Source organism: Simochromis diagramma, unplaced genomic scaffold, assembly GCF_900408965.1.
Source record: "Simochromis diagramma unplaced genomic scaffold, fSimDia1.1 OVJJ01000284.1, whole genome shotgun sequence".
NCBI classification, from domain to species: Eukaryota; Metazoa; Chordata; class Actinopteri; order Cichliformes; family Cichlidae; genus Simochromis; species Simochromis diagramma.
The window spans coordinates 1,498,694-1,525,462 of NW_024386871.1; the positions used below are offsets into that span (position 1 = coordinate 1,498,694).

General features: G+C 42.8%; 1 protein-coding gene across 1 annotated transcript; it reads left to right on the forward strand.

Moving 5' to 3' along the window:
- The first annotated feature begins 9,656 nt into the window (after positions 1–9,656).
- Positions 9,657–25,754, forward strand: meltf (melanotransferrin). Its single transcript, XM_040031536.1, has 16 exons — positions 9,657–10,492; positions 11,114–11,268; positions 11,797–11,896; positions 14,518–14,700; positions 15,964–16,117; positions 16,230–16,297; positions 16,415–16,599; positions 21,290–21,455; positions 21,552–21,703; positions 22,155–22,251; positions 22,349–22,543; positions 22,850–23,003; positions 23,481–23,548; positions 23,678–23,838; positions 24,029–24,221; positions 24,661–25,754. The coding sequence occupies exons 1-16, from the start codon at positions 10,450–10,452 to the stop codon at positions 24,726–24,728; spliced, it is 2,142 nt and encodes a 713-aa protein (XP_039887470.1). The 5' UTR covers positions 9,657–10,449; the 3' UTR covers positions 24,729–25,754.
- Positions 25,755–26,769: the final 1,015 nt, after the last annotated feature.

The window sequence follows — 26,769 nt, forward strand, 5'->3', positions numbered from 1 at the left end:
GGTCGCAGAGAATGGGGGTGAGAGAAGACTCCAAACCTCCCTCCACCCGCTCATTGTAGTGTTGTGCAAAGTCGATTTCTGTCCCTGCAGTACAATCTACACAGATGTCCATTCATCCATCCATGGATTAATTTAGAATCATTTACAAACGTAAAGTGCACCACTGTTCTTCCCACATATGTAACCTCTATGGCTAACTAGTAGAACTCATAGCACTAGGCGCTCACAGTAATGTGTATGGATACCATTTCGAGGACCAAAAGAGGTACCTACAGGTATGTGGTTTACAATTCAGAAGAGAAGACAGAAAGAGGGGACACAAAGGCAGACAAAGTAAAGAAAGAGTAGAGTAGAAAAAAACTTTGGTTTCTTTTTTCCTGAGTGGACCTCAGCAGGTTGTTCCTGGATCAACATTAGCATGCTGATCCAGGAACAACAACAACACGGGAATATCAGATAGACCTCGGATAGACGATGTGTGTGTACCCATAATTTAGAATTTGGTAGTTTCTATGTAGCAATATCCATATTTTAAACACGGCATAAAGTCATGCTGTGACTGTCAGACTCAAACTGTCCAAACAATATTCTTCATACAATTCACGCAGCTATTTAGTTCCTTCCACTTATCAAACTCTGCCCTGCAACTTAAGAAAACACTAGCACATAAAATACAACAAAATTTAAATAAAACGCAATGGGAGCTGGTTTTTGTTTTTTGCCTGCCCTCAAAAACTTTCATTGTGTTTATGAGCTTTTTTAAAGCTTTTGCAACTTTTTTTTATTTGCTGGTGTTTTCTTAAGTTGCAGCGTGTTTGACCAATCAGGCCCACCATACTATCCCACCCGTCATAGAATATACCCTATGACAGGCTGTTGGTCTAAGACAGAGGGACAAATGAACTTTCACACTCATATTCACTCATACTGCCAATTTGTAATCACCAGGTAACCCAACTTGCCTTTCTTTTGACTCTTGGACGAAGCTGGAGTGCCCAAGAAAAACCTATGCAGGCTCAAATAATGCTTTGTTCATGTAATTACATAATGATAACCATAATAATAATATGAGTAATCGTCTTTCAAATTTACGTCTTTTCTAATCATTGAACAAGAAAATAAAACACGTTTACCACGTAGTTATTACTGAAATGTTTGTTTTGGGGTTTTTTTTGCCTTCCTGAGAACAAACTTTCAAAAGGGAGGTTTTTTTTTCCAAGTGCTTGCTCATAGGAGGTCAGTTGATTGTTGGGGTTTTCTTTGTATTGTTGTAAGGTTTATACCTTACAATATACAGTAAAGCATGTTGAGGTGACACTGTTGTGATTAGATGCTATATAAATAAAACAGAGTTGAAGACCTTTTTGCAGATTCAGTTTACCCATTGGTTAAATAAAAAAAAAAACTGTAGCTAAAAAACAAGACAACACAACAACAAAAATAAAGAGGCAGGTGAGATCCACCCAGGGTCTGGTCTTGTCCTCTCTCTCTCTCCTGCAGTCCAGGGTTGTTGTTTTTTTATTATCATAATCTGATATTAAAGATTTAAATGATTTTTTGTGTGTAATTAGTATCAAATCATACATTTCAGATATTAACTAAAGGAAAAAAAGTAATCCCAGCCATACAGAGGATAAAAGTGACTGAAAAACTTATTTTATGTTCATTCGACTTAGGCTCTCTGATGTCTGTACTTATCTCCACAGATATAATTCGTCACCAGGTCCAAGGTTCACACTTTCATAGTTCTTGAGTTCATCGAGTCCTGGAGTTCAGCATGTCATTATCGAGAAGTTCGAAGCAAATATCCTGCAATAAAATACCCAGGGTCACTGGATATAAACTATTCCCATATCAGTCTTGGCAGGCCTAGGGCCTTCTGTGCAAGTTAAACTGTCATATGATAAGTATATGTTTAGGTACAGTATATTGCCTGTGCATGACACTGGCCCTGGTTCATGTGACCAATGAGAAAAGCCTAGAAGTGCTCAGGACAGTCATGCAGAGGCAGTTCAACATTTTTATGCAAAGAACACTGTTTTGTCCTGCATTGTAAAATGCAGGTTAAATGCTTCATATTCAATGAAAGGCAGATTCTCATGTCTGCTGACAAAAAACACTGACTGAAAATGGCACCACTGTGACACCTCGATGTGACTGTCACCTCCGTGTCATCCTCATTCTGTCACAGCGTAAAAAATGAGCAAGCTCACACCTGGACAGTTTCGCCACAGTGAGGTCTTTCTGCTGATAAAGTTTTATTATCATCATCTCCTGTCCCGTGCCTGGAAATGATCGTTGTTAGGTACATTTTGTCAACAATGAGAGCAATTACACATTTTATGATAAGGTCGACTTCCTGAGTTTTGGCAAAAGGCTGCAGATTTATAATTTGTTTTACGACCACAATAATGCATCCTCATGTGCTGCAGCATCCACTCAGCAGATGTTTGGCACTGCAGCATTGTAAAAAAAAGAAAAAGAAAGAAAGAAAGAAACATAAAGAAGGATTCAAACCTCTGTGAACTTTCTATTATTATCTCTGGATGTCAAACATAAGGCCAAAATTGGTCCAGCAAAGATGCCAATCCAGCCCACTGGACAACACTGGAAAATGTGAAGCAGGGCATAAATATTGAACTTTTAAATATATTTTCAGACTTTTTGTATATGTGGATATCTACAATAGAAATTTAGACATTTTTTTCCTTTTTGTGAACCCACAGTGAAAAAAATAGGACACTTTCTGTGAATTAACAAAAACATTCTGTTTTATAGAAGGGCTTTTTTCCTCTATTTTTTCCACATTTCTTCCTTGTAATTGAAGTTGTGCTGACTGGTTTCTTCCATGTACTATAGCAAATTTTCTTTATCATGCATAAAAATTGAGACACACTGTTGAAATTGCATTTTGTTGTTGTATATTAAGATATCTCACAAATTAAATATTTTGTTATTTTGTTTTTTACAATGACAGAAAGGGGAGTTTCACTCCCACTTAAGATCAAAGTGGGCTGTATGTGGCCCACAATGTAAAATGAGAGTACAGTAGCTCTCCTGAGACCTGTACAGTGAAACAGCCCCATACGGGACAAAGTTCATCCCTGTATATTATGCCTAGGTGTGAAATAAGGTGGGATAAAAGCTTATGCTTCTTCCTGCTCCTTTTTGAACATGAACTTTATTTGGAGTTGTGGTTGCTCGTTTTCCTTTTGTTTTGCTTTGTTCATTTGTCTCTTTTAATTCTATTTTGTTGTACTTTTTCAACATGTTCAAAATAAAGATTCAATCAATCAATCAATCAATCAATAAAGTACACACACATTTTTCTTTGAAAAACAAAAGTGTGTTAAATGTCGGGCCTAACGCGTTATTAAGTAACTCGTTACAGTAACTGCGTTATTATTGTGGTAACGAGCATGTTAACTAGTTATTATGCCAAAATCAGGAACGCGTTAATCGTTACTGGGATTTAGATCGTTATTCGTTACTTCGTGTGGTGGCGGAGCTTCCACAGATTCAGTAATATTAGCAAGTGGTGGAGGCCAGCAGGTGGATGAGGGAAAGGAGAGGCTGTCATGGTCCTGGGTCAAGCGACCCAGTGTTTGAGTTTATGTATCTTTTGTATTTATTTTGTGCCTTAGCTTAGTGCACCTAGTTAATTTCTAGGTTACTGTGTAGTCCTGTTTCTTAGTTATCTCCTCTCCCCTGTACTAAGTTTCCCTGGTTCATGTGTCTTGTCTGTGTGGTTATGTTTGGCTCCTTGTCTAGTCTGTCATACGCGTTAGGCCCGTTAAGTTGTGTTGTCGTGTCTAGTCTGCATGTTTCCTGTTTTATTTTGAAAAGGGTCTTGTGTTCTGTGTTCATGTGGTTAGTTTTACTCTTGCCTGTGCATCATTATGTTTATCCTAGTCAGCTGTTTCCTCATGTGTCTCCACTTCCCCTGATCACCTCATGTGTGTATTTAAGTCCTCTGTTTTCTGAATGTCATTGTCGCGTCGCCTGTGTTCCCACCCCCCGTGTTTCGTATCCCCAGCCATAGCCTTTCCATAGTTTGTGTCCAGTGAATGCAACCTGTCATCACCAGCCTCCATTGAAGCCGTAGAAGATGAACTAGACTCAGAATTACAGAGCCAAGGGTCAAAGTTAACAGAAACACATAGTGTGGAAATGGCTGACTCTGGTACTGTGAATGGTGTGGTCTATTCGTCTGGCTTCCACGAACAGGGAGTAAGACCCACACAGACTGTAAATTCCAACACTGGGGACTTTCAGCCTGTGTTCTTGTCACCGCCACCCGAACAGGTGTTTGACTGTCCAGCCTCTAAGCTGACCGGGGAATCCCCTGTTTCGTGTGTTTCTGTTTGTGAAAATAAAGACACTGTTTCGGAATTAGCCAGTGCTAACTTCAGGCTGAGTAATGCTCTGCTAACCAAGCCACAGCCAAGTGAATTTGTTTCAAAGGTGATCTTGGACAGGCCTAGTAATCTTGTAGGGACCTCTGACACTACACTTGGATTGAAAGAGAGTTCCACAGGCCGTGATGTTGCTTGTGTGGGGAGTGGGGTGGAAGTGTTTTCTTCTGTGTCATTTAATGTGCCTGGGGTTCCATCAAAGACTGAGTTACCTGTGGCTAACGCCTCCCTTCCCGAGCCCGCTCCGCTCACCAACGAGCTACTTAAAGTAGGCCCCTGTGCTTCCTTAGCACATAAGGATTATTTGAAGGAGGGTCATGACGTAAAGTATAAGAGTACTGAGTGTGAGATGATGTGTAATCCTGTTTTGCATGCTGCTCCTATTCCCAATGAACTTAAAACTGAGAATGCTGATCATGAACTTACGTTGGAACTTAAAGATGACGATATGGAGTCAAATCAGGGTAACATGAACTGTGTAATGTCACCTGTCTCAGCTAGGGATGCTAGCACAGCATTATCCGTACCCATTTCACCATACACACTACATGACACCCTTGAGTTACAGTCCACCTCACGCATGGTTCCTAGTCAATGTACTACTTACCGCCATCATGCTGGTCAGTTCTCATCGCCCAGATTCATTCCTGAACATTTCATGTTTGCCCAGGAGCTTATCCGTAAAGGCTTAAGTTGTGTTTTTGTGGGGAATGTTGTAGTCCTTGTTTTCCCTGTGGCTGACACGGCTTATCTGGGCCGTCAAGCTCTGTCATTGATCGAGACTGAAGGGAGGAATGTAGAAACAGGGCTTTCTGTTTTAGAGCCTGTTATGTCAGCCTACATGAGTCTTGAAGTGAATGAGCTGGTCTCTGCCTCAGGACATCTGACACCTGTTTGCTTCTGGACTGTTAACTGTAAGATGTCAGGTGAACGCGTCCAGCCTCATGCCACGTCAGCTGAAGGGTCCGAGGGGCCCGTTCAGCCGCCCGTCTCCGCTGGAGGGTCCGAGGGGCCCGTTCAGCCGCCCGTCTCCGCTGGAGGGTCCAAGGGGCCCGTTCAGCCGCCCGTCTCCGCTGGAGGGTCTGAGGGGCCTGTTCAGCAACCTTCCTCGTCAACTGGGGGGCCCGAGGAGCCCGTCCAGCCACCAGCTGCTCCATCAGCCGCAGCCTCGGAGTCTCCGTCCCCGGCTTCCACGCCGCCGCCAGCTGCAGCCTTCGTGTCTCCACCCACACCGTTGCCTGGTCCAGCTCCGGCTTCAGCTTCGCCTTCAACGTTGCCTGGTCCAGCGTCGGCCTCGGCTTCAGCTTCGCCTGGTCCGGCCCCCGCATCGCCTTCGCCTGGTCCGGCTCCGTTGCCTATGGCTGCCACGCCACCATCTGGTCCTGCCTCGTCTGGTCCTGCTTCGTCTGGTCCTGCCTCGACTGGTCCTGTGCCCACCGGGCCTCGGCCAGTACGCCTGACACTGGAGAGCCGCCGCTGGCTTCCGCGCGGCCGGCCCCCTGAACTGCTCCGTCGTCTCCTTCGCCGCTGCCTTCCGCGCGGCCGGCCCCCGGATCGCCATCGCCTGAGTCGCCGCCGTTGCCTTCTGCACGGCCGGCCCCCTGAACTGTTTACACGTCGCCGGCATTGCCGTCCGCATGGTCGGCCCCCTGAACTGCACTGTGTTTGGGTTGTTTTTCTTGGGCTCCGGTGTTTGCTGTGCTCTTTTTTTTTTCTTTTTTCTTTTTCTGTTCCGAGCCCTCCGCCCTGGGCCCCCGCCGCCCGCCCTGGGTTGTTTTCTGTTTGGTTTTGTTTTTCTGTGTTTGGGCTGTCTGGAGCCAGCCCTTACGGGGGGGGGGGGGGGGGGGGGGGGGGGTACTGTCATGGTCCTGGGTCAAGCGACCCAGTGTTTGAGTTTATGTATCTTTTGTATTTATTTTGTGCCTTAGCTTAGTGCACCTAGTTAATTTCTAGGTTACTGTGTAGTCCTGTTTCTTAGTTATCTCCTCTCCCCTGTACTAAGTTTCCCTGGTTCATGTGTCTTGTCTTCAGTGTTGGGAAGGTTACTTTTAAAATGTATTCCATTACAGAATACAGAATACATGCCCCAAAATGTATTCTGTAACGTATTCCGTTATGTTACTCAATGACAGTAACGTATTCTGAATACTTAATATATTATCATGCTTTTTACAACAACGTGAATGTACTATTGCTGTGTGATTTATTACTATTACTGAAGGTCCGCGACTCCGAACTGTAGTAAAGGGACCTCTGACTAATACGGCGGGGTCCCTGTTGGCTCGTAGCCGAAAAATAGCTTTACTTTGTTGTGTGGGTCAACTTTTCTTGACAGAGAGAGGCGTTGAAAGACTGCTCCAACGGAACTTATTGTTTTCGGAGGAAAACACGAACACGGTGTACAGTCGAGTCTTAATAGCTTACTTACAACTGGGCTCGTCAGGCACTCTTCTTGGGTGCAGTGGTTATTATTATATTTACATGCTTCCAGCTCCCGTTTTTCCTCGATGACAACTCGTACCTTTCCACTCCCCTTTTTCTCCCTCCTCGCGCTCACAGACCCATAACGTGTATGGCATCCATGCTCCCCTGCAACACGGACGACACGCCCATGATCTAAATTCTTTTAGGCTATGCTTGTAGCATTCTTTCTTTAGCTACACACAACAACAACGAAAAGGCGCTCTCTCACCCAGGAAACACACAGTCGCAGAGAGAGAGAGAGCGTCGCCGCTGTTACCAGGCAGACCATGGATGCTGCGCCCTGGAACAACAGAACATAAGGCTGTTCAAACAAAACCCAAACAGCCTGACCCGCAACAAATGAAACAGGAACGTAACAGCAGTGTAATCATTTAATGTCACAAAGTAACTGTAGTCTGAATACCACCGTTTTAACGGTACTGTAACGGAATATCCGTTCACTTATATGTTGTATTTTAAATAGCATAACGGCGGTACATGTATTCCGTGAGCTCCCCAAACACTGCTTGTCTGTGTGGTATGTGTGGCCTCTATGTCTAGTCGTCAACGCGTTAGCCATTAAGTTGTGTTGTCGTGTCTAGTCTGCATGTTTCCTGTTTTATTTTGAAAAGGGTCTTGTGTTCTGTGTTCATGTGGTTAGTTTTACTCTTGCCTGTGCATCATTATGTTTATCCTAGTCAGCTGTTTCCTCATGTGTCTCCACTTCCCCTGATCACCTCATGTGTGTATTTAAGTCCTCTGTTTTCTGAAATGTCATTGTCGCGTCGCCTGTGTTCCCACCCCCCGTGTTTCGTATCCCCAGCCATAGCCTTTCCATAGTTTGTGTCCAGTTTAGGTTTCTGTTGAGCTTCTGCTCTTGTGCTGCCCTCATTCTGGTTCGTTCCTTTCATCAGCCATAATAAAAGGCTCGCTTTTGTTTAAATCCACTCCCGTATCCTCGCTTGTGTTCGCACCTGGGTCCACCACACACATCTCCGCACGGTCTGCCTCCGCAGATCGTGACAGTACGACGCGACCATGCCGGACCCAGCGACACAAAGGATGGAGATTGTCCGGACAGTGGAGTCGCTGTGTGACAACTGGCTGCACCGTTCCGGAGAAGAGGAACGGGAATTGTTAGGCAGGAGGAGGAGAGACCCGAGGCGGCCGCCAGTGAGTGTCAGGTGAACTGAACTTCAGGTAAAAAGTTATGACCTGCAGTCTGTCTGGGTCAGATATGAACCAAGTTTAGGTGGAGTTTATTTTCGTTATTCTGACTTTTTCCGTACTGCGTGCTAGCTAGCATGACGGAGTTTCTATACAGCTGGGTGGTGCTATGATGTTACTGATGTTGTTTGTTCATAAGGTTAATTATTAGAGTTGCAAACCATCCCCTAAACAATGGAATCGTCTCCTATTCAGAGAAAATACTACGAGTTTCGTATTGAGCGGAAAAGGAACAGTTTGTCCCGGACTTCAGCTACAATGGAAAAGACACAAAGCTGGATTTATTCTGTGTCTTTGCTGCACAGCTGCCTCTTCTTCTCTCACCCTCTCTCCTCCCTCTCCTGTTTCTACTTCAATCATAAAACTGATCAATGATCAGCTGATCGGCTTTTCTCTCTCGTTTGTTTATCGCTCACTTTGCGCCAGAAAGAGGAAACCAGTGGATGTCGCCTTAAACAACAGCAGCACGTTTAAGCTTGATCAGCTGTTGTTAGAATTTATTTAATATTAATTTCTAGTGTCAGCTGATGTTTGCTGGAGCCACAGCCGTAAAAGCTGCTGGTCATGATGTCGGTTTGGTTATCTGGTGAGAGGGAAACATGAAGATGAAACCAGGAGATGTCCTTACTGAATCATCAGAGCTGAACAGGTGATGGAGAAACGGGTTTACCTTTTAGGTCACATGAATGAGTTGAAGGGAAGTTATGAACTGTTTCTGAGAGACAAATAACACCAGGATCCTTTTTTTACGTAGCTGACAGCTGATAACTGTGCAGGGGCGGATCTAGCAAAGCTTTTGCCAGGGGGCCAGGTAGGGCATTAACAGGGAGAGGGGGCACAAAGAAATACTTTTCTTTCTTATTCTCATTTGAAATGTCTAGCTTTGGAAAAATAATTATCTGAATCTTACAACAAACAATTGATTGATGCATATATACCATCAGAACAGTGTACATCACTGTCACAACAGCGTTTGTTTTCATTCAAAGGCTTTATGATTTTTCCTATAATGGCGGGTCTCTAGTCAAAACGCCCAGACCGATTTTTTTTTTTTTTTTTTGTCCCAGTCCAGCCCTGTATGTAGCTCATCTGCAGTCTGGAGTTACCTACATCTTCCTGTTTGGAAGGCAGAATTTCCGAGTTCTGAGTACAATCGAAAGCACCACGACTGCAGTTTTCCTGTTGGATGTAAAAAGCGCACATGACGCTGTGACGTAGGCTAGAATCATGGGGGTGGTCAATGACGGTCCAGGCGTGGGATTTCTCTCGTGGAAATGTGCACATTATCTTTTCCTTTCTATTGGTAGGTGGCACAGTGCACTTGTGGCAAGTAAGCAAGCTAGAAGACTGTCAATCTGGCTGGGTATCCAGTTACGGAAGCAACACATTAGCAGGAGAATTCTGAGTAAAACCAAAGTTACTTTCCCTAGTAACTAGTTACTTTGAAAGTAACGAGTAACTTGAAGTAACTGAGTTACTTTTGATAGAAGTAACTAGTAATGTAACTAAGTTAATTTAAAGTAACTTACCCAACACTGCTTATTAGTGATATAAAAAGCTCCCCCACCAGCAGCAACAGATTTACTCACAGACTCATGCCTCTGCAACACTTTATTAATAAGTCGTAGTACTATAAATCCATCACAGGGAGGCTTTTTTTTTTATCTGCCGTAAAAATAACTTTTGTGTAAACATGTGTATTTCTTAATTTTAAGTGAGATTTTAAATGCCCAACTTTTACGTGTAATCCTTACATTGTGGTCACCTTGTGGTAACAAGGCCAAACTGACTGCAACTTGTGGAAAATGAACGTTACAAAAAAAACCCAAATCATGTCTTTTAGACAAAAACAAGGTCAAATTTAGCAGTGAGAGCAGGTAGAAACACTTCTTGTTTTGTGAGTCAGTTACAACCTCAATGTGCTGGCCTGAATTCCTTCTTTCCTTTTGCACATCAGTGGAAAAGCACCACACTGGTCGAGGAGAGAAGGGAGGGGGAAAGCAGAGGTGGGTTAAAAAAGACCTCTGTGTCCAGGCTTTGGCCTGCAGCCAGGCAGCGGCAGCAGAGACGTGTCAGACCTGGTAAACCAGGGAGGCACACTCCTTAAAGTCTAGAAAAAACTTGAGCTAATATCTTCTTTTAATCCCTGCAAGACACTATTATAGGTGTCTGAGTTGTAAAACAGTGGAAAATACAGCCTTATACAAGCTTTGCACGTGGACTTTAAGCTGAGCCTTGGAGATTGAAGGAGGACTTTGACTCAGAAGTCACTTTATAAAGCAGAGGAGAGGAGAAAGGAGGTTATTTCATCCAGCTGAGCGGAAACAAGAACAAGGCTGTGGCCATGTGGAGGACAGTTGGAACACTACTGCTAATACTACATACTGGTAAGACTGGCTTTTTAAAGCTAAATATGCTGTAAATGCATGAAAGAAGGTGCAACCGTTTTTCTTTTATATGAAAGATCTTTGATCCTGTGTTGGATCTTATTGAGTGTCCATGTACATAAAAACAATTTTACTTTTAGATTTGAATATTCTTAAGACTCTTAAGATTTAAATAATTTGGCAAAAAAAAAAAATTAAGCAAAAATGATTAAGAAACCATAATGACAAACTGTGCACAACAACGTTACATACAAAAGGTTTAAAAAGTAGGACATTTACCTTGTACTGGTGCCTTTTGTATTATTACAGTTATTTCTGGTTACATCTTTACTAACTGATGACCAATAAAAGTGAAGCTATTTCTATGAATAATCCCCTATTCTGGAGGAATAACACTGTTCAGTCCTTATTGCTGTACCACAGAGAAAAATATCTGAGAAAATGAATGTCGTGTGTGCAGTAAAAATATGCTTCCTTTCCCATTTAGTAAATTATTTTGCAACCCTTTTTAGATCCCAGCTCCCATGTTGGGAATAGCAGTGCTGAAGCAGAATGTAATTTTTGTAAATCAGGTGGTGTAACAGTTTAATGCCAGAATAACTCCCTCTGTCTCTCCCTCAGTGTTTGGCCAAAGCACAATCAAATGGTGCACCATCTCACAGAACGAGCAGAGGAAATGTCAGGCCATGTCTCAGGCTTTCAGCACAGCCTCCATCCGTCCTTCCCTCAGCTGCGTCAATGCAGCGTCAGTGGAGGACTGCGGTCAGAAACTACAGGTAAGATTGAACTGGTAGGAAATCAAACTTGAAGCTTCCTTGGACCCAGAAAGTTTGAAGATTGTTTATTTCAGTCATGTGGGACCAACAAGGACCCATTAAAGTTGATTAAATGCTCCGAGTACCAGAAAGTACAGTCAGACTTCAGATAACAACATAAACCATGAACCAATAACTTGGTGATCTGTTATCAGCACAATGCACACTTTGTGTTTCTTTTTTTTTTATGACAACCACAGACTGGGAGCTTTCTGACCTGAGAACAAGTTGCCCCAGTTAATGAAGCATAAGCATGGCTGAGCTTGAATTACAGACAGCAGTTTAAATCCTAGGAGAATATCAAATAGCTATTACATTTTAAAAGCATGCTTCATGTTTATTTTAAAACCTTCATTGGTAAAGACTTGTTGTTGTTTCAAATATTTCTTCATTAGTTATCATCTTTGCAATGTTTGAGTTAATGAGTCATCCATTACTGCTGACGCCCTATGTCCTGTGTTTCACTATCATTAATATTTTTGTCTGCAGAGAAAGGAAGCTGATGCCCTGTCCATGTCTGCCAAAGACATCTACAACTTGGGGAAAACAGCTTCGTTTAAGATGGCTGGCAGTGAATCACAGGCTGGCTGTAAGACCCCAAATCAGTGAATTACAATTAAGGAGAAGTGATGAAGCTAGCGGGTTCTTAGCTTAGCTGAGCACAGCATAAGTACAGGAACATGACAAAGTTTTTAAAAAAAAGGCCTTCGATCACTGCATGCTTGTTTAAATAATACAGAATAACTAGAAATGTCTAAATAAATAAAATAAATATTCTAACAACTGTTTCTTTGGCCACAGACAGACTACAATCAACTAACAAAACAATGAAAACAAAAGACACCCTGTTTCAGTTTTAAGGTTTTACATATTGGAACATTTAAATACAACCTCTAATGCAGTGGTTCTCAAACTGTGGTACACGTACCACTGGTGGTACGTGGGCTCCCTCTAGTGGTATACAGGAAGTCTCCAAAAACATTTTAAGATTAAATAATATACCATTTTCCGATTGAGGGATTACTGAAAAATTTAAACCTACAGCTTTGCTGTCACTTCCAACATAAATGAAGACAAAACTAAACAGCAGTGACATTTATAGGGTTATTAAAGTTGGACTAGCGGGTATATAATGATGTGCTATGTGGTGGCTAGCAACAGAGCTATGGTTAGCATAATATAAACGCATTAGCACAGTGAAGCTGGAGGATGAACGCTAACTTTTTCAACTCGATAAATGTTAACGCGAGGGTTCCCGATGGTTAGGGACAAATGCAGTTGTATGGCAGGATGCCGTAAACGGACCAGTCAGGAGACTAGTGAGGTTATCCATTCACAATATGACAAGTATATATTGCACCTTGGTATTAATTTAATTAATTAATTAATTTAAAAAAAAACTAACCTAAAATGCAGTACACCCCATGATTCAGTGAACCACGTTTAGCAGCAACAACTGAACATAATCACTTTCTGTATAACTTTATCAGGCTCTCACATCACTGGGGAGAATTTCGGTCCACTCCCTTTTCCAGAGCTACTTCAGATAATTGAGATTTGCACTCATTAATTTGTACACAGCTCTCTTAAGGTCGTGACAGAGCATTTCAATCAGGCTGAGGTTTGGACTTTGAATGGGCCTTTGCCACACCTTGATCACTTTTTCAGACATTCTGTTGTAAATTTGCTGCTAAGACACAGATCACTGTCCATGGTATATGGCCGATTCCATGACTGCAATAAGTCTGAACGGCGTACTGCGCCCTGCAGTATTTGACAAATATTGTGTACGTTATGGCCAAACATCTCCAGGTTGGTCTTGTCTGTCTAAAGGACACTGATCCAGAAGCCTTGTGATTTTGTTCAGATGCAGCTTTGCAAATCCTAAGCTGTGCCTTATTCTTTTTTAGAGGAAAGAGGTTTTCTCCTGGCAACCCTTCAAACAATCTGTACTTGTTTAGTCTTTTTCTAATTGTGCTAATTCTAATGAACTTCTGAAATTAACATGGCAACTGAGGCCTGCCAGCCCGTGATCACTCCTGAGGCGTAATATAATGACCATTTGTCAAGTTCCTGAGGGACGTGAAAGGTGACCCTCCACGTTCTTATGCTATGCGACAGGTTAAGGATGAAATCCAGTAGAATGACACTCCAACCATGTATTCAAGCCCTAACCCCAACCTTATCCCTAAGGTTAACCAGCACTTTAATGACGTTGGATAGTGTTTTCCAAAGCGATTTAAGTAAAACAAAAGTACATGTGTGGATTCATTCCAAACGATTCTCATGTTTCCTCATTTTTAAGATCTTGTAACCTAGGGACGTGTTGGGTGCCTGGAAGAGTAATATATCGAGGATTTGTCATGTACTGTAAAATGTTACGCTTTGGGAGTGAGAGTGTGTTGCTTTTGCAGTTCGTCTGAGCATCACACATTCTGGGGAGAATTTGCTGGGGTACCCACAGTTGGGAAAATTGTGTCAAAACTGATGCTTTTATAGAGATGCTCACACTTACTGATGATCAATTAATTGATCATCAGTATTTGATAAGGAACACCTGGCTGCTACTCACCCTCTTAATTCCTGCAGAAGCAGTAATGGTGTTTTTAGAGTTTCTCACACTATTTCTGAGTTTTGGCTCAGTTTGTAAGGGTTAGTTAATTTGTTGCTAATGAAACAAGAGTAGCTTGATTTCTCATAAAAAGCAAGCACATAGGCCTAAATAAACAGCATTACATATGAATAATGTTTTATTCATATGTAAAGGTTTTACTATTATTACATAGTAAAACTCATCTTTTGTCACTCTTGAAGCTTTTATGACATTTTAAGCTTTTATGACTCTTCAAGAAGGATTATCTTCTGAACTCAGCGGAGAATATATCTCATTTGCTCTTTATATCATGTCTTTCTATTGAATTTATATCTTCTGGCTTATCTCTACTAACATTAATGCACAGTGTTTCACAGAGATAGCAAATGACCAAGTCAGCCATTATGTTTACCTAGGATAAGTGTGTTACATTATGACTGCTGTTAATCCCAACAATAATTGTACATGTGGGATATTTCAAAACTGATGTGGTAAACTATACTTTGATCCCAGATATCTTTTGGTCTCTTCAGTGTCAACATGTCAGACACCATTTGTGGGTCTAGATTTATCAGTCTCATACAGCGGTTGCTAATACCTGTGCTTTTTTGCTTCAGCTGTCACCACCTACTATGCAGTTGCTGTAGTGAAGAAAGAAAACTCTGGCATCAATATCCACAACCTGGCAGGAAAGAAGAGCTGCCACACCGGGATAGGTCGCACTGCTGGGTGGAACATGCCCATAGGGTACTTGATAGACCAAGGCTACATGTCCGTGATGGGCTGCAACATCCCACAGGGTATGAATGACATGTTTGAGTTTTGAATATTTAGTCATTTTAGACAGAATACAACATGACAGGAACACAGTACAGCTAGCAGAGAATAACATCAGTTAAGTTTGTTTTATGGAGTAATCTTGAACAGGTGAGTACGGAGGTACAAGACGAAGTGACCAGGACAACACAGCCTATTAAACTGAAACACCAATTATTTTCACAGTTACATAGAACTTATTAATAAATGATCAGATGATAGCGAATATATATATTTATATATACACTAAAGGAACATTGTGTCATTTTAACTGGAAGTTGAACCTGCAGTAAAAAAATACCCGCATAGGAAGGTTATCATGATTAACATAGTGATGTGTGTTTTTAAAGTAAAAGCCTCCAAATGGTTGTATAAATCAGCGGTCCCCAACCTTTTTTGCACCACAGACCGGTTTATGCCCGACAATATTTTCACGGACCGGCATTTAAGGTGTCGCGGATAAATACAACAAAATAAAACTAGTACCGGTACCGGGGGGAAAAAAAGAGATATTCATAACACACGTGAAAAGACCCAGGAAAACCGAGTTAACGATAAAAACGATAACAGGGACAGTGAGAAAGGGCACTTAAAAAGAGAAAGAAGAAAAAGAAAAATCTCCTGGATCACCTGTTGAGAGAAAAAGAAGAGAAAACAAGCAAAAAATAAACAGAGCAACATACTAAACACAACACCATCGCATTAATCTAGCTAAGTATAAACAGCAGTAAATACTAAATATTGAATGTTGTTGTGCAGCACGCAGGACCGACAGCACACAATGTGGTTTGAAGTAGCAGCCAAGAAAGGTGTAGTTTATGTCTATGAACAGTGAACACCCGTGTGCACACCTGTGTGGATCAGCGCGCTTGTATTCAAAAGGTTTCCCCATGTAACGGTCTGCTAGAGGGTGTAGAGGGCACTAACAAGGATCCTTAACTAACATAAGAGTTAGTTAAGCGTAGACAGACGTGGTCTAGTATGGTGATCTGAATCCTTGTCAATAAAATGATTTCTTCACAGTATTTAAAGTTATTTTAGTGTTTATTTTGGTACTTCGGTGTATGAACTCTACAGGAAAAATATTAAAATGATAATGCTAATAAAACTAACTGAGATTGCCTGCTGAACATTCAAAGTAAACTTTACACATTTCTCAAAATACATAGTCTTACAGAATAATGTAATACACCGGTTGCATGTCACAGTAACATTTCTTTGCATGTGTGTGTGTGTTTGCATATTAGGTGTTGCAAATTTCTTCAATGCCAGTTGTATCCCTGGAGTTACCCAAGGTGAGCCCCAGTCTCTATGTCAGCTGTGCATAGGAGATGAAAGTGGGCAGCACAAATGTGAGATGAGCAGCAATGAGAGGTACTACAGCTACGAAGGAGCTTTCAGGTAAACCCACATTCACACTCATTACACTCTTACACAGAAGATACACAGTTGGGTATGAGTCCAGTATATCTGTTAATTTGTTTCTATTTCACAACAATCTTGGTCTCTGTAGGTGTTTGGCTGAAGGTGCTGGAGATGTGGCCTTCATCAAACACACAACTGTAGGGGAGAACACTGACGGTAAAGTCATAGTTAGTGAAGGGTAGACAGACATTAGTTGGTTATTATAGTAATTAGTTTCCTACTAAGCCGGTTTTATCATTCAGGATGTAACTTAACCAGGTGCTTCTTCACCAGGTCATGGTCCAACCTGGGCAAAAGATCTGAAGTCCTCAGACTACGAACTGCTGTGTCCTGATGGCACTAGAGCTCCTGTTACTCAGTGGAGCCGGTGCAACCTGGTCCCTGTCCCATCTCGTGGTGTTGTGGTCAGAAATGACATCAGTCCCTCTGTGGTGTTTAACATGCTGATGGAAGGCCTGGTAGGTCCAAACAAACCCTCCTTAGGAACATTCAGACATTAATGGCACATCAGTAGCACCTCAGTAAGCCAAGGGGTTATTTTTCTGCATTGTGAAAGTCAGGGCCTTTTTTCCCCCACCTACACAGTATGAATAACCATTACAAAAAAAATGTAAACAAAAAACATTAATATCATTATTAAAGATGGTCACTAAATGTAAAGTTAAACAAACTCAGGCTACTGAACCTATTTGATTTTATAATCGGTTGAATACTACTACTACTACTACTACTACTAATACTACTACTACTAATAATAATATTAAATTGTATTTGCACTTTTCAAAACTAGTGTTACAAGGTTCTGCTGTCCAAACATTTTAAGTCAATTAAACATCTTCACTAAAATTTGAAGGTGTGATTCGAATGTGAACAACTTAAAATTAATATTAATAGCAACTCCTAAAAGAAAAAGATGGAATTAAACATCATATATTCAAATAAACACACATATTTATGTACACATTTATGTACACATACCTAAAATTGCAATATTCCTCCGGAGGTAGTAGCAAGCCTGGGTGACCTTGTTTGTGTCTCTCAAAGGTGAGATTAGAATTGAAAATCAATTAAACCTGTGCTGTGCTGCCATATGTTCCACTTACTGTCTGGTTACGTGCTTGTCAGTTGTACAGATGGCTGGTTAAGCCTGAATCAATCTCCAATAATAATTTTGGAAGAGTGTGTTCTTCGACAATCTGAAGCACCTCGGTTTAACTGTACTTATGCTACTGACAGCAAATTACCAGCTTCAGTGCTAAAAGCACGAGTAATGGCAAAAGCTCTGTGATATTAATAAAACTCCACAATAGTCACCAGTTTATAAGATGGCGCTGGTGAGGTCGGCTGCCGTCACGACTGCTCCGACCACTTTTTCTTTGTCTTTGTTTTTTAAGTTAGTTTTCAGCGTTTCTAAATCGGCAAAATCACCACCATTGGGTACATTAGGTATGACAGTGACACTCTTGTTTCTATTGGTATACAATGTACTCACAATTCGAAGTTTTTAACTCCGGATCCGAGCTGGCCGAGTGAGATCTCGAGGGAGAACAAAGGGAAGCGGCGGCGGCCTAGAGGGAAGCGAGCCGGCGTCAGGAACAGGCTGAGAGCTCGTGCACACCGCACACCTCTGCCTAGCATCCTGCTCGCCAACGTCCAGTCACTGGAGAACAAGCTTGACGACCTCAGGGCCAGGATAAAGTTCCAGAGAGACATTCGGGACTGCAATCTCCTCTGCTTCACCGAGACATGGCTGAACCCAGCGGTGCCGGACCACGCCATCCAGCCGGCCGAGTTCTTCTCGGTTCACCGCATGGACAGGACACGGGACTCGGGGAAGTCAAGGGGAGGCGGCGTGTGTTTAATGGTGAACAACAACTGGTGCAACAGTGCGAACGTTGTTCCTCTCACACGCTCCTGCACACCAAATCTGGAACTACTGTCCATCATGTGTCGTCCTTTTTATCTACCTCGGGAATTTACATCGGTCATTGTAAGTGCCGTTTATATTCCACCACAAGCGGACACGGTCACCGCCTTATGCGAGCTGCATGAGGCACTCACACAGCACCAGACACAACACCGGGACGCTGCGCTTATTGTGACGGGGGACTTTAATAGCGCCAACCTCAAACGCGCAGCGCCGAACTTTTATCAACACATCACCTGCCCCATCAGGGGTGAAAGGACACTGGACCACTGCTACACTACGGTCAAGGACGGCTACAAGGCACAATCCCACCCCCCCGTTTGGCAAATCTGATCACGCCGCCATCATCCTCATGCCAAAATACAAACAAAGGCTGAAACAGGAAGTTCCGGTTCAGAGGAAGGTCGCGCGCTGGACGGATCAATCGGTGGCCGCGTTACAGGACGCACTCGATGACGCAGACTGGGGCATGTTCAGAAACAGCTCCGACGGTGACGTCAACGTGTTTACGGAAGCGGTTGTGGGATTCATCGGGAAACTAGCGGATGATACCGTGGAGACAAAGACTATCACAACGTTTCCCAACCAGAAGCCGTGGGTGGATAAAACCATCCGCGACGCTCTGAGATCCCGCACCGCTGCCTACAACACGGGACTCATGACGGGGGACATGGACCCGTACAAAGCCGCGTCATATAACGTGCGGAGGGCGGTGAAAGAGGCGAAGCAGCGCTACGGGAGGAAACTAGAGTCACAACTCCAACAGAGTGACTCTGGGAGCCTGTGGCGGGGACTAAGGACAATAACGGACTATAAAGCACCAACAACCGGTATGACGAACGCGGCCGTGACTCTGGCAGACGAGCTGAACACTTTCTATGCTCGCTTCGAGGCTGCAGCTAAGGTCTCCAACAATGCTAGTGTTAGCGGCGCTAACGGCTGCAGACAGGAAGATACTGCCAGCACCGGAAACGTGCTCGTCATCTCCGAGCATGAAGTAAGGAGAGCCTTCAAGAGAGTCAACACCAGGAAAGCAGCAGGACCAGACGGCATCCCAGGTCGTATCCTAAGAGACTGCGCATACCAGCTAGCTCCTGTGTTCACTGAGATATTCAACATCTCTTTATCTCAGTCGGTGATCCCCACATGCTTCACAGAGTCCATCATTGTTCCTGTCCCGAAGAAACCCCACCCTGCTTCTCTCAATGACTATCGCCCTGTAGCCCTCACCTCAGTAGTGATGAAGTGCTTTGAACGCCTGGTCAGAGACTTCATCATTTCTTCACTACCAGACACACTGGACCCACTACAGTTCGCTTACCGTCCAAATCGTTCCACAGACGATGCCATCTCTCATCTCCTCCACACATCACTCACTCACTTGGACACTAGAAGGGGGAATTATGTTAAAATGCTCTTCATAGACTACAGCTCTGCATTTAACACCATAATTCCCTCCACACTCACCACCAAGCTGGAGCATCTGGGACTCAGCTCATCTATGTGTCAGTGGATCTCCAACTTCCTAACTGGCAGACCACAGGCAGTAAGGATGGGCGGACATGTCTCAGCCTCCACCACTCTCAGCACTGGAGCCCCCCAGGGGTGTGTTCTGAGCCCCCTGCTGTACTCTTTGTACACATATGACTGTGTGGCCACTACCAGCTCCACCACCATCATCAAGTTTGCTGACGACACCGTCGTGGTGGGCCTGATCTCTGATAACAACGAGACTGCCTACCTGAAGGAGATTAGGAATCTGGAGAACTGGTGCCAGAGGAACAACCTCCTTCTAAACGTCAGTAAGACAAAGGAGCTGATAGTGGACTTCAGCACTAAGCAGGAGAGGAACTACCAGACCCCCGTCATCAACGAGTGCCCAGTGGAGAGAGTGGACAGCTTCAAATACCTCGGAGTTCACATCACGCAGGACCTGTCATGGTCCTGTCACATCAACACCGTGGTGAAAAAGGCCCGACAGCGTCTCTACCACCTCAGACGCTTGAGAGACTTCCAACTGCCCTCCAAGGTGCTCAGGAACTTTTACTCGTGCACCATAGAGAGCATCCTGGCGGGAAACATCTTAACCTGGTTCGGGAACAGCACCATGCAGGACAGACGAGCTCTACAGAGGGTTGTGCGGTCAGCTGAGCGCACCATCCGCTCTGAGCTCCCTGACCTGCACTCAATCTACAGCAGGCGGTGCTGGACCAAGGCCAGGAAGATCGTGAAGGACCTCAGCCATCCCAACAACAGACTGTTCTCTCTGTTGAGGTCAGGAAAGCGATTCCGCTCCCTGAAGACCAACACAGAGAGACTGAGGAGGAGCTTCTTCCCGCAGGCGATACGGTCTCTCAATCACACCACCACACAGTACTGACCCACACATACAGTTCTTACACACACACTGGACTTTCTGGACTTTGTTTTTGCACAACACTGGTCACTATATTCTTCATTTCCGGTTAATACTTGTACAGCTGCTGTTATTGTGTATATATTTATTTATATTTAGATTTCTTCATACATTCTTATATAGTTCTATATTGTGTATTGTGTATTTTGTTGTACAGTTATTTTATTTTCAACTTTAATTTATATATTTATCTTATTCTTCCCAGTTAAATTTACCCTTCATTCTAATTTGTGTTGTACAGTTATTTCATTTTTAACCTTAATTTATATTTTATTCCTTCCTACTTAAATTTACCCTTTTTAATTTTTCATATTTATTTCCTATCTTATTCATAGCCTTTTCCTTTTTGTTTTCTTTAGGTCACGAGCAGTTGTCCAAGCATTTCACTACATATCGTACTGTGTATGACTGTGTACGTGACAAATAAAATTTGAATTTAGCCTTGGTGTGAGATTGCTTACATTTCTTATTGCATATAGAGTGTGTGGGTATGTTAGTGTAGTTAAGAGTTCAAACTGGAGGTTGGCTGTGAGTTGAAAATGTAAGACTTCACTCAAGTCTGTGTTAGAGGCCAACTGAAATAATAGCTTAGAAACACTGGCATATGGTTTATATACATGTGAACATATGGTTACCACTTGGCTTTCAAGTTGTCAAGTTTGGAATAAAGTGTAAAAGTATTTTAAGATATGGCAGGATTTAACCATCTTAACCTTTACATGTGATAATGCCTTCCATGTTTTATTTGAATAACACTCTAGTCATAGTACTCCAGTGTTAATTAACATTGACCTCCTGTTTGCAGCAAAAGTCAAACTTCCCCATGTTTTCATCGGCGGGTTATGGAGACGGAACTGTGCTTTTCTCTAATCTCACCACCACCTTTAAGGCAGCTAACTCAGATGAACCCAAGAAGTGGATGGGTAATAGGTACCATAATGCTTTGAAGGCCATGGACTGTGATCCCAAAGGTGAACAATCTTTTATTAAACACTTCGGATCATTCCTTAACTTGCTTTAAAACCTATTTAACTGTCTTTACAACCTACAACTACCTCCCATGTCAGATATCCCAAATGCCGTGCGGTGGTGTGTGATATCCAGCGGTGAGCAGCAGAAATGTGCTGACATGAGCGTGGCCTTCCAGAGTAAAGGGCTAACTCCAAACATTAACTGTGTCTACGGGGACTCTGTGACTGACTGTATGAAGAAAATCAAGGTAACAGAAATCTCCCTACTGGTTCTTAGTCCCTAAAACGACAATAACTCAGATCATTGCATTCAGTTCCCTACAAACACGTCACGTAATGCAAGTGTTGCATTTACCTACTGCATAAAATGATATTGCCTAACATTTAGCTTTACTGAAATAGCAAACATGACTGTGTGGGCCCACAGGAGACAGCAAACCCACCCCTGTTCTACAGCCCACAGCAGTTTTGCCCCAAAAGGCAAAACTGCTATATTAAGGATACATAATAGTCACATGTACATTGTCTTGTTACCTCACAACTAGCATGCACTTACGAATATATGTAAATATGTTACTTATCTCAGACAGCTATTATACATCAGCCTGCAGAATACTTTTGTAGAAATGATATAAAAAATGCTTTATTCTAGCAGTTCTGGTATCTTTACTCCAGCGTTTCCTTGTCATGTGTTTATAGAACAAAGATGCCGACGCCATCACTCTGGATGGAGGTTATATCTACACTGCAGGCAAAGACTATGGCTTGGTCCCAGCTACTGGCGAGAGCTACACAGGTAAAAACACAGAGACTCCAAAATACAGTCACAGTGGTCTGGTTTCACAGACGAGAAGCAATCATGCAGGTGGGGGTTTTTTCTTTTCTTTCTCCAGACGACCATGATGGTTCCTCATACTACGCAGTTGCAGTGGTGAAAAAGAGCAGTTCTGACATTCGTAACCTAGACGACCTGCGTGGCCGTCGCTCCTGTCACACCGGATATGGCCGCACAGCTGGCTGGAACATTCCCGTAGCAGTTCTGATGGAGAGAGGTCTGATCAGCCCACAACAATGTCAGATACCCCAAGGTCAGTGTGTGTGTGTGTGTGTGTGTGTGTGTGTGTGTGTGGTAGAAGTATGAGCTGATGTGGTCAGGAGGCAAATATAGAAAACTGTGAGCTTTGATAGCAGAGGCTGTAATAAAACAGTGTTACTTTTAGTTTCTCCAGTTCATTACAACCCTGATTACGTTTTTTAAATTTGAGGCACATTTATGGTCAAAGTGTAACACCAGTGGAATGATCAAACACTGCTGTTGCTCTTTCTTTTACCTCAGAGCCTAAATTGTCAGGGCAGTCTCTAAATTTGCATTTTATGTTTCCCATGATGCTTAGCTGTTGGAGACTTCTTTGAAAAGTGCTGTGTACCAGGTGCGAATCAAGCCGGTTTCCCCAGCAGCCTGTGTGAACTCTGTGTGGGAGACGAATTAGGACAGAACAAATGCGAGAAAGGAAAAGACCTTTATGATGGCTACGACGGCGCCTTCAGGTACTAAAAACCCACCCCAAGCCCACTGCACCGCATCAGGAAATCTGGATTCATTCACTGAAGGAGGACATTTTTTACCCTCTTCTGTACAAACACTGCATTTCTTTAAGTCAGCATTTGTTAAAGCAGCTTTGAGCAATATTTTGCCCTGACAGTGTATCAAATAATTTAAGAGGATGTTGTTAAAATATTTTCTAATATAGCAGAAACAAGGTTTTGTCCTGTTTAAAGGAGATTTTCCTTCCCACTGTCGCCAAGTGCTTGCATATAGGTGGTTGTCAGGTTATTGGAAGGTCTTTACCTTTCAATTTTCAGCAGTGGAAGTTTCATACAGATCCAAACCACAGAAGCATTTCTGATATATTTGTGGATATGGGAAACATGCCACAGCTCCTCCAAATTATAAATTATAAATTCTATTGAAGATTAATGCACTCACGCCACACTTGGATGTGTTTGTTTATCCGGTCGTTTCAGGTGTGTGGCAAAAGGAGAGGGAGACGTGGCGTTTGTCAAGCATTCTACTGTCCTCGAAAACACTGACGGTAAGACGAGTAACACCGGACTTTGAGATGCTCACCTTTAAACATCTCCTATTTTAGGGAGAATAAAAAACAAACAAACAAAAAAAACATGTTTACATTAAAGTCAGTCATCTGAATTGTGTTGTGTAGGTCTGCTGCCTTCAGATTTCCAGCTGCTCTGTCAGTCTGGAGGTAAAGCCGAGGTAACGCATTATAAATACTGCAACCTGGGCAGAGTCCCTTCCCACGCTGTAATGGTATGCCCAGACATGAACATCCATGCTATCTATGGACTTTTGGACCAAGCACAGGTAACGCTGTTCATCTGAATGTTCTTTGTGAGAGTCAGAGATCCTTCAGAATAAGAGTTTGGGGATTTTTGGCAGTATGTTCAAGGATGCTCTGAGGTCTGAGAATTCAAACTGGGCATCCAAAAGCATGAATTACTCTGTCAAGCATGATTTTCCCATGAAATTTTTATATCCATGTGTTTCTTTGCAGACATATTTTGGCAGTGACACAGGTACTGCTTTCAAGATGTTTGACTCACAGGTGTACAAAGGTACAGATCTTATTTTCAAAGACTCCACTGTGCGTCTCGTGGGTGTTGCTGACAGAAAGACCTACCAGGAGTGGCTGGGCCAGGTCTACTTGGACTCGTTGGTTGACTTGGAGTGCAGCTCATCGAATGCAGGTAAAGCCAACATGCTAACCTCTGTATGTCAAGTCTGAAGCTCCAGGCACTAGCCTAGTGTAACATAAAGACTGGAAATGGGGAAACTAGTAGAAGTATGGCATGCTCACACAAGAGTTTAAGACAGATGATGGAAAATGAAATGAAACAATGCAGCGGCCTCTTTAAGTTGAAATGCCAGAGTGCAGTTGTCCTAAATTTCTGTCTTAAAGTTTGCAAGGAATAAAAAAAATGTGTGCTTTGTATCTGATACAAAAAGTTCCACTGATGGACAAAAATAAACAGATTGAAGACAATGGAGATCTAGAGTTTAAGAAAACTTGTTCCAACTTAAATTTGACTAAAAGCCGGCCATCTGTCTCGGGGATTGCTTCATTAACATAAAAATAAGTCTCATGTACAGCCTCGCTAATATTTCTTGATCTCTCTCCTTTTCCAGTGGCGTCCTCTGTGTGGCTGCTGCCAGCTGCCTTGTTCAGCTTCATGCTGACCAACTACTGGATGTAACGACAGCATGACAGACCTACACGGCTGCTCTTTTCCCCACTCCTTTCCCCTTTTTCGTTTTTCTGTATGCTCTCCTTTCTGAGACACAACTGTCACTTCTTTTCCTTTTTTTTTTTTTCATTCACCTCTTTTCACCACATTAATGTCCAGGCTTTAATTCTTCTGATTGCTGTCCACTCAACCCCCACCACCATAAATGCATTCACTGCCCTGGGAGCCCTTTGCCTTTCTGTATTTGCCTGATTGTATGTTAATTAAACACACGAGAGGACGGCATGTTGGAGCTGCCTTCGGATGTGAGATGTAGTAGTGCTGATGCACAATGCTTCCTGTTTTATTTTTTTATTTTTTGGCAGAGGTATGAGTAAGCTACCAGTCGACTGTCAGCCAAATAGGGGAACGTGCTGCCGCCGCTTTGTTTATTGAAGGTGAGCTGCCATATCAGTGCATGTGCTGCCATCTGTTACTGTAAGTGGGTAATGCAGCACCGTCTCTCCAAATCTGGCTTTGCAAAGAAAGCGCAGTCTGACTTTTAAGCTCACGTGTGAGCCGTTAAAGATTTAAAACTGTCCTGACCTAGCCAGTTATAACTGGATTCACACCGGCTCTTTAGTTTCCCAAGGTTTCCCGTGAGTCCACAAGTCAGATTGCTGCTTTGCTGCCACTTGCACTGTAATTACTCTCTCTTTAACAATGACTGTTTTTGCTCAGATCCACTGTACCTGTTGGATGCTGCTGCTGCTGCTGCTTGATGCTATTTCCTGTTGTTAACATGTTGATTGGATGTGTATTTTTCCTATGTTAAGAGATTTATTTTTATATGAAGTTCAGGTGCCATATCAGTGTATATGTACTGACTCATGTTGTCAGAAACCAATGCCTTCTCTTTCTGTGGATAAGACATGTATTTCTATGTGAAATGATGGAACATGTGACTAATATTTAGTTGCCAGGCCAGTGTGTCTGCACAAGTATTTCTACATAAAGCTCTTTCTAATGAAATAAAGCTCTTTACTGCAAAATGCACTCTGTAGAGCCTTCTTTAAAATTGTCCAGTTTTTTTTTTTTTTTTTTTTTTTTTTTCCCCCCCCCCCCCACTTTTCTGTAGGTGTTTCAAATTCTCTCTCCATGAGGATCTTTTTTTGTGGCCACTTTATTAGGCACAACTGTTCAACACTGTTAAACACAAATATCTAACAGACTAATCACATCACCGTAACTCAGTGCAATTAAACATGAGGGAGGTGACCTGTTCAGGTTTAAACTGAGCATCAGATTTGGGAAGAAAGTTGATTTAAGTGACTTTTTGGTGCCAGACGGGCTGGTCTGAGTCTTTAGAGGCTGCTGATCTGGTGAGTTTTCAACACAACTATTTCTAGAATATAGAGAGAATGATCTAAAAGTATCCAGTTGGCAGCAGTTCTCTGGGTAAAAATATTTTTATTTTTATTATTCAGGGGACAATAATTCTTCAGGCTGATGGAAGGGAGCAGAAAGAAAATAACTACTTTTTACAACCAACATTTGCAGCAGAGCATCTCTAAACAGACTACACATCAAACTTTGAAGCAGGTGGGCTATGCCAGCAGAAAACCAAATTGGGTGCCCCTCCTGTCCACTGAGATCAGGACAAGCCCCCCCCCCCACCAAAAAAGAAAAAAAAAACAAAAACCAATAATCAGTTAGAAAACAATGCCTGGTCTGATGAGTCCAAAAATCTGCTGTGACATTCAGACAACAGGGTCCAAATTCGGTATAAACAATATGAAATTATGGATCCATCCTGCCCTTATATCAAAGGTTCAGGGTGATGGTGGCGGAACGATATTGGGAGTTTTTCTTTTTTGTGTGTGTGTGGGGGGGGGGGGGTTCTTTTTTACACTTTGGGTCCTTTAGGACAAACTGACCATTGCTTAAATGCCACAGCCTACCTGAGGATTGTTACTGACTGCATCTTCTGATGGCTGCTTCCAGCAGGATCAAGGACCATGTCACAAAGATCAGATCATCTCAAACTGGTTTGTTGAACGTGATGGTGAGG

Coding starts and splice junctions, on each gene's coding strand:
- meltf (XM_040031536.1), top strand. CDS start 10,450: ATGTGGAGGACAGTTGGAACACTACTGCTAATACTACATACTG. Junction 10,493..11,113: donor ACTGCTAATACTACATACTG/GTAAGACTGGCT, acceptor TCTCTCCCTCAG/TGTTTGGCCAAAGCACAATC. Junction 22,544..22,849: donor ACAATGTCAGATACCCCAAG/GTCAGTGTGTGT, acceptor CATGATGCTTAG/CTGTTGGAGACTTCTTTGAA.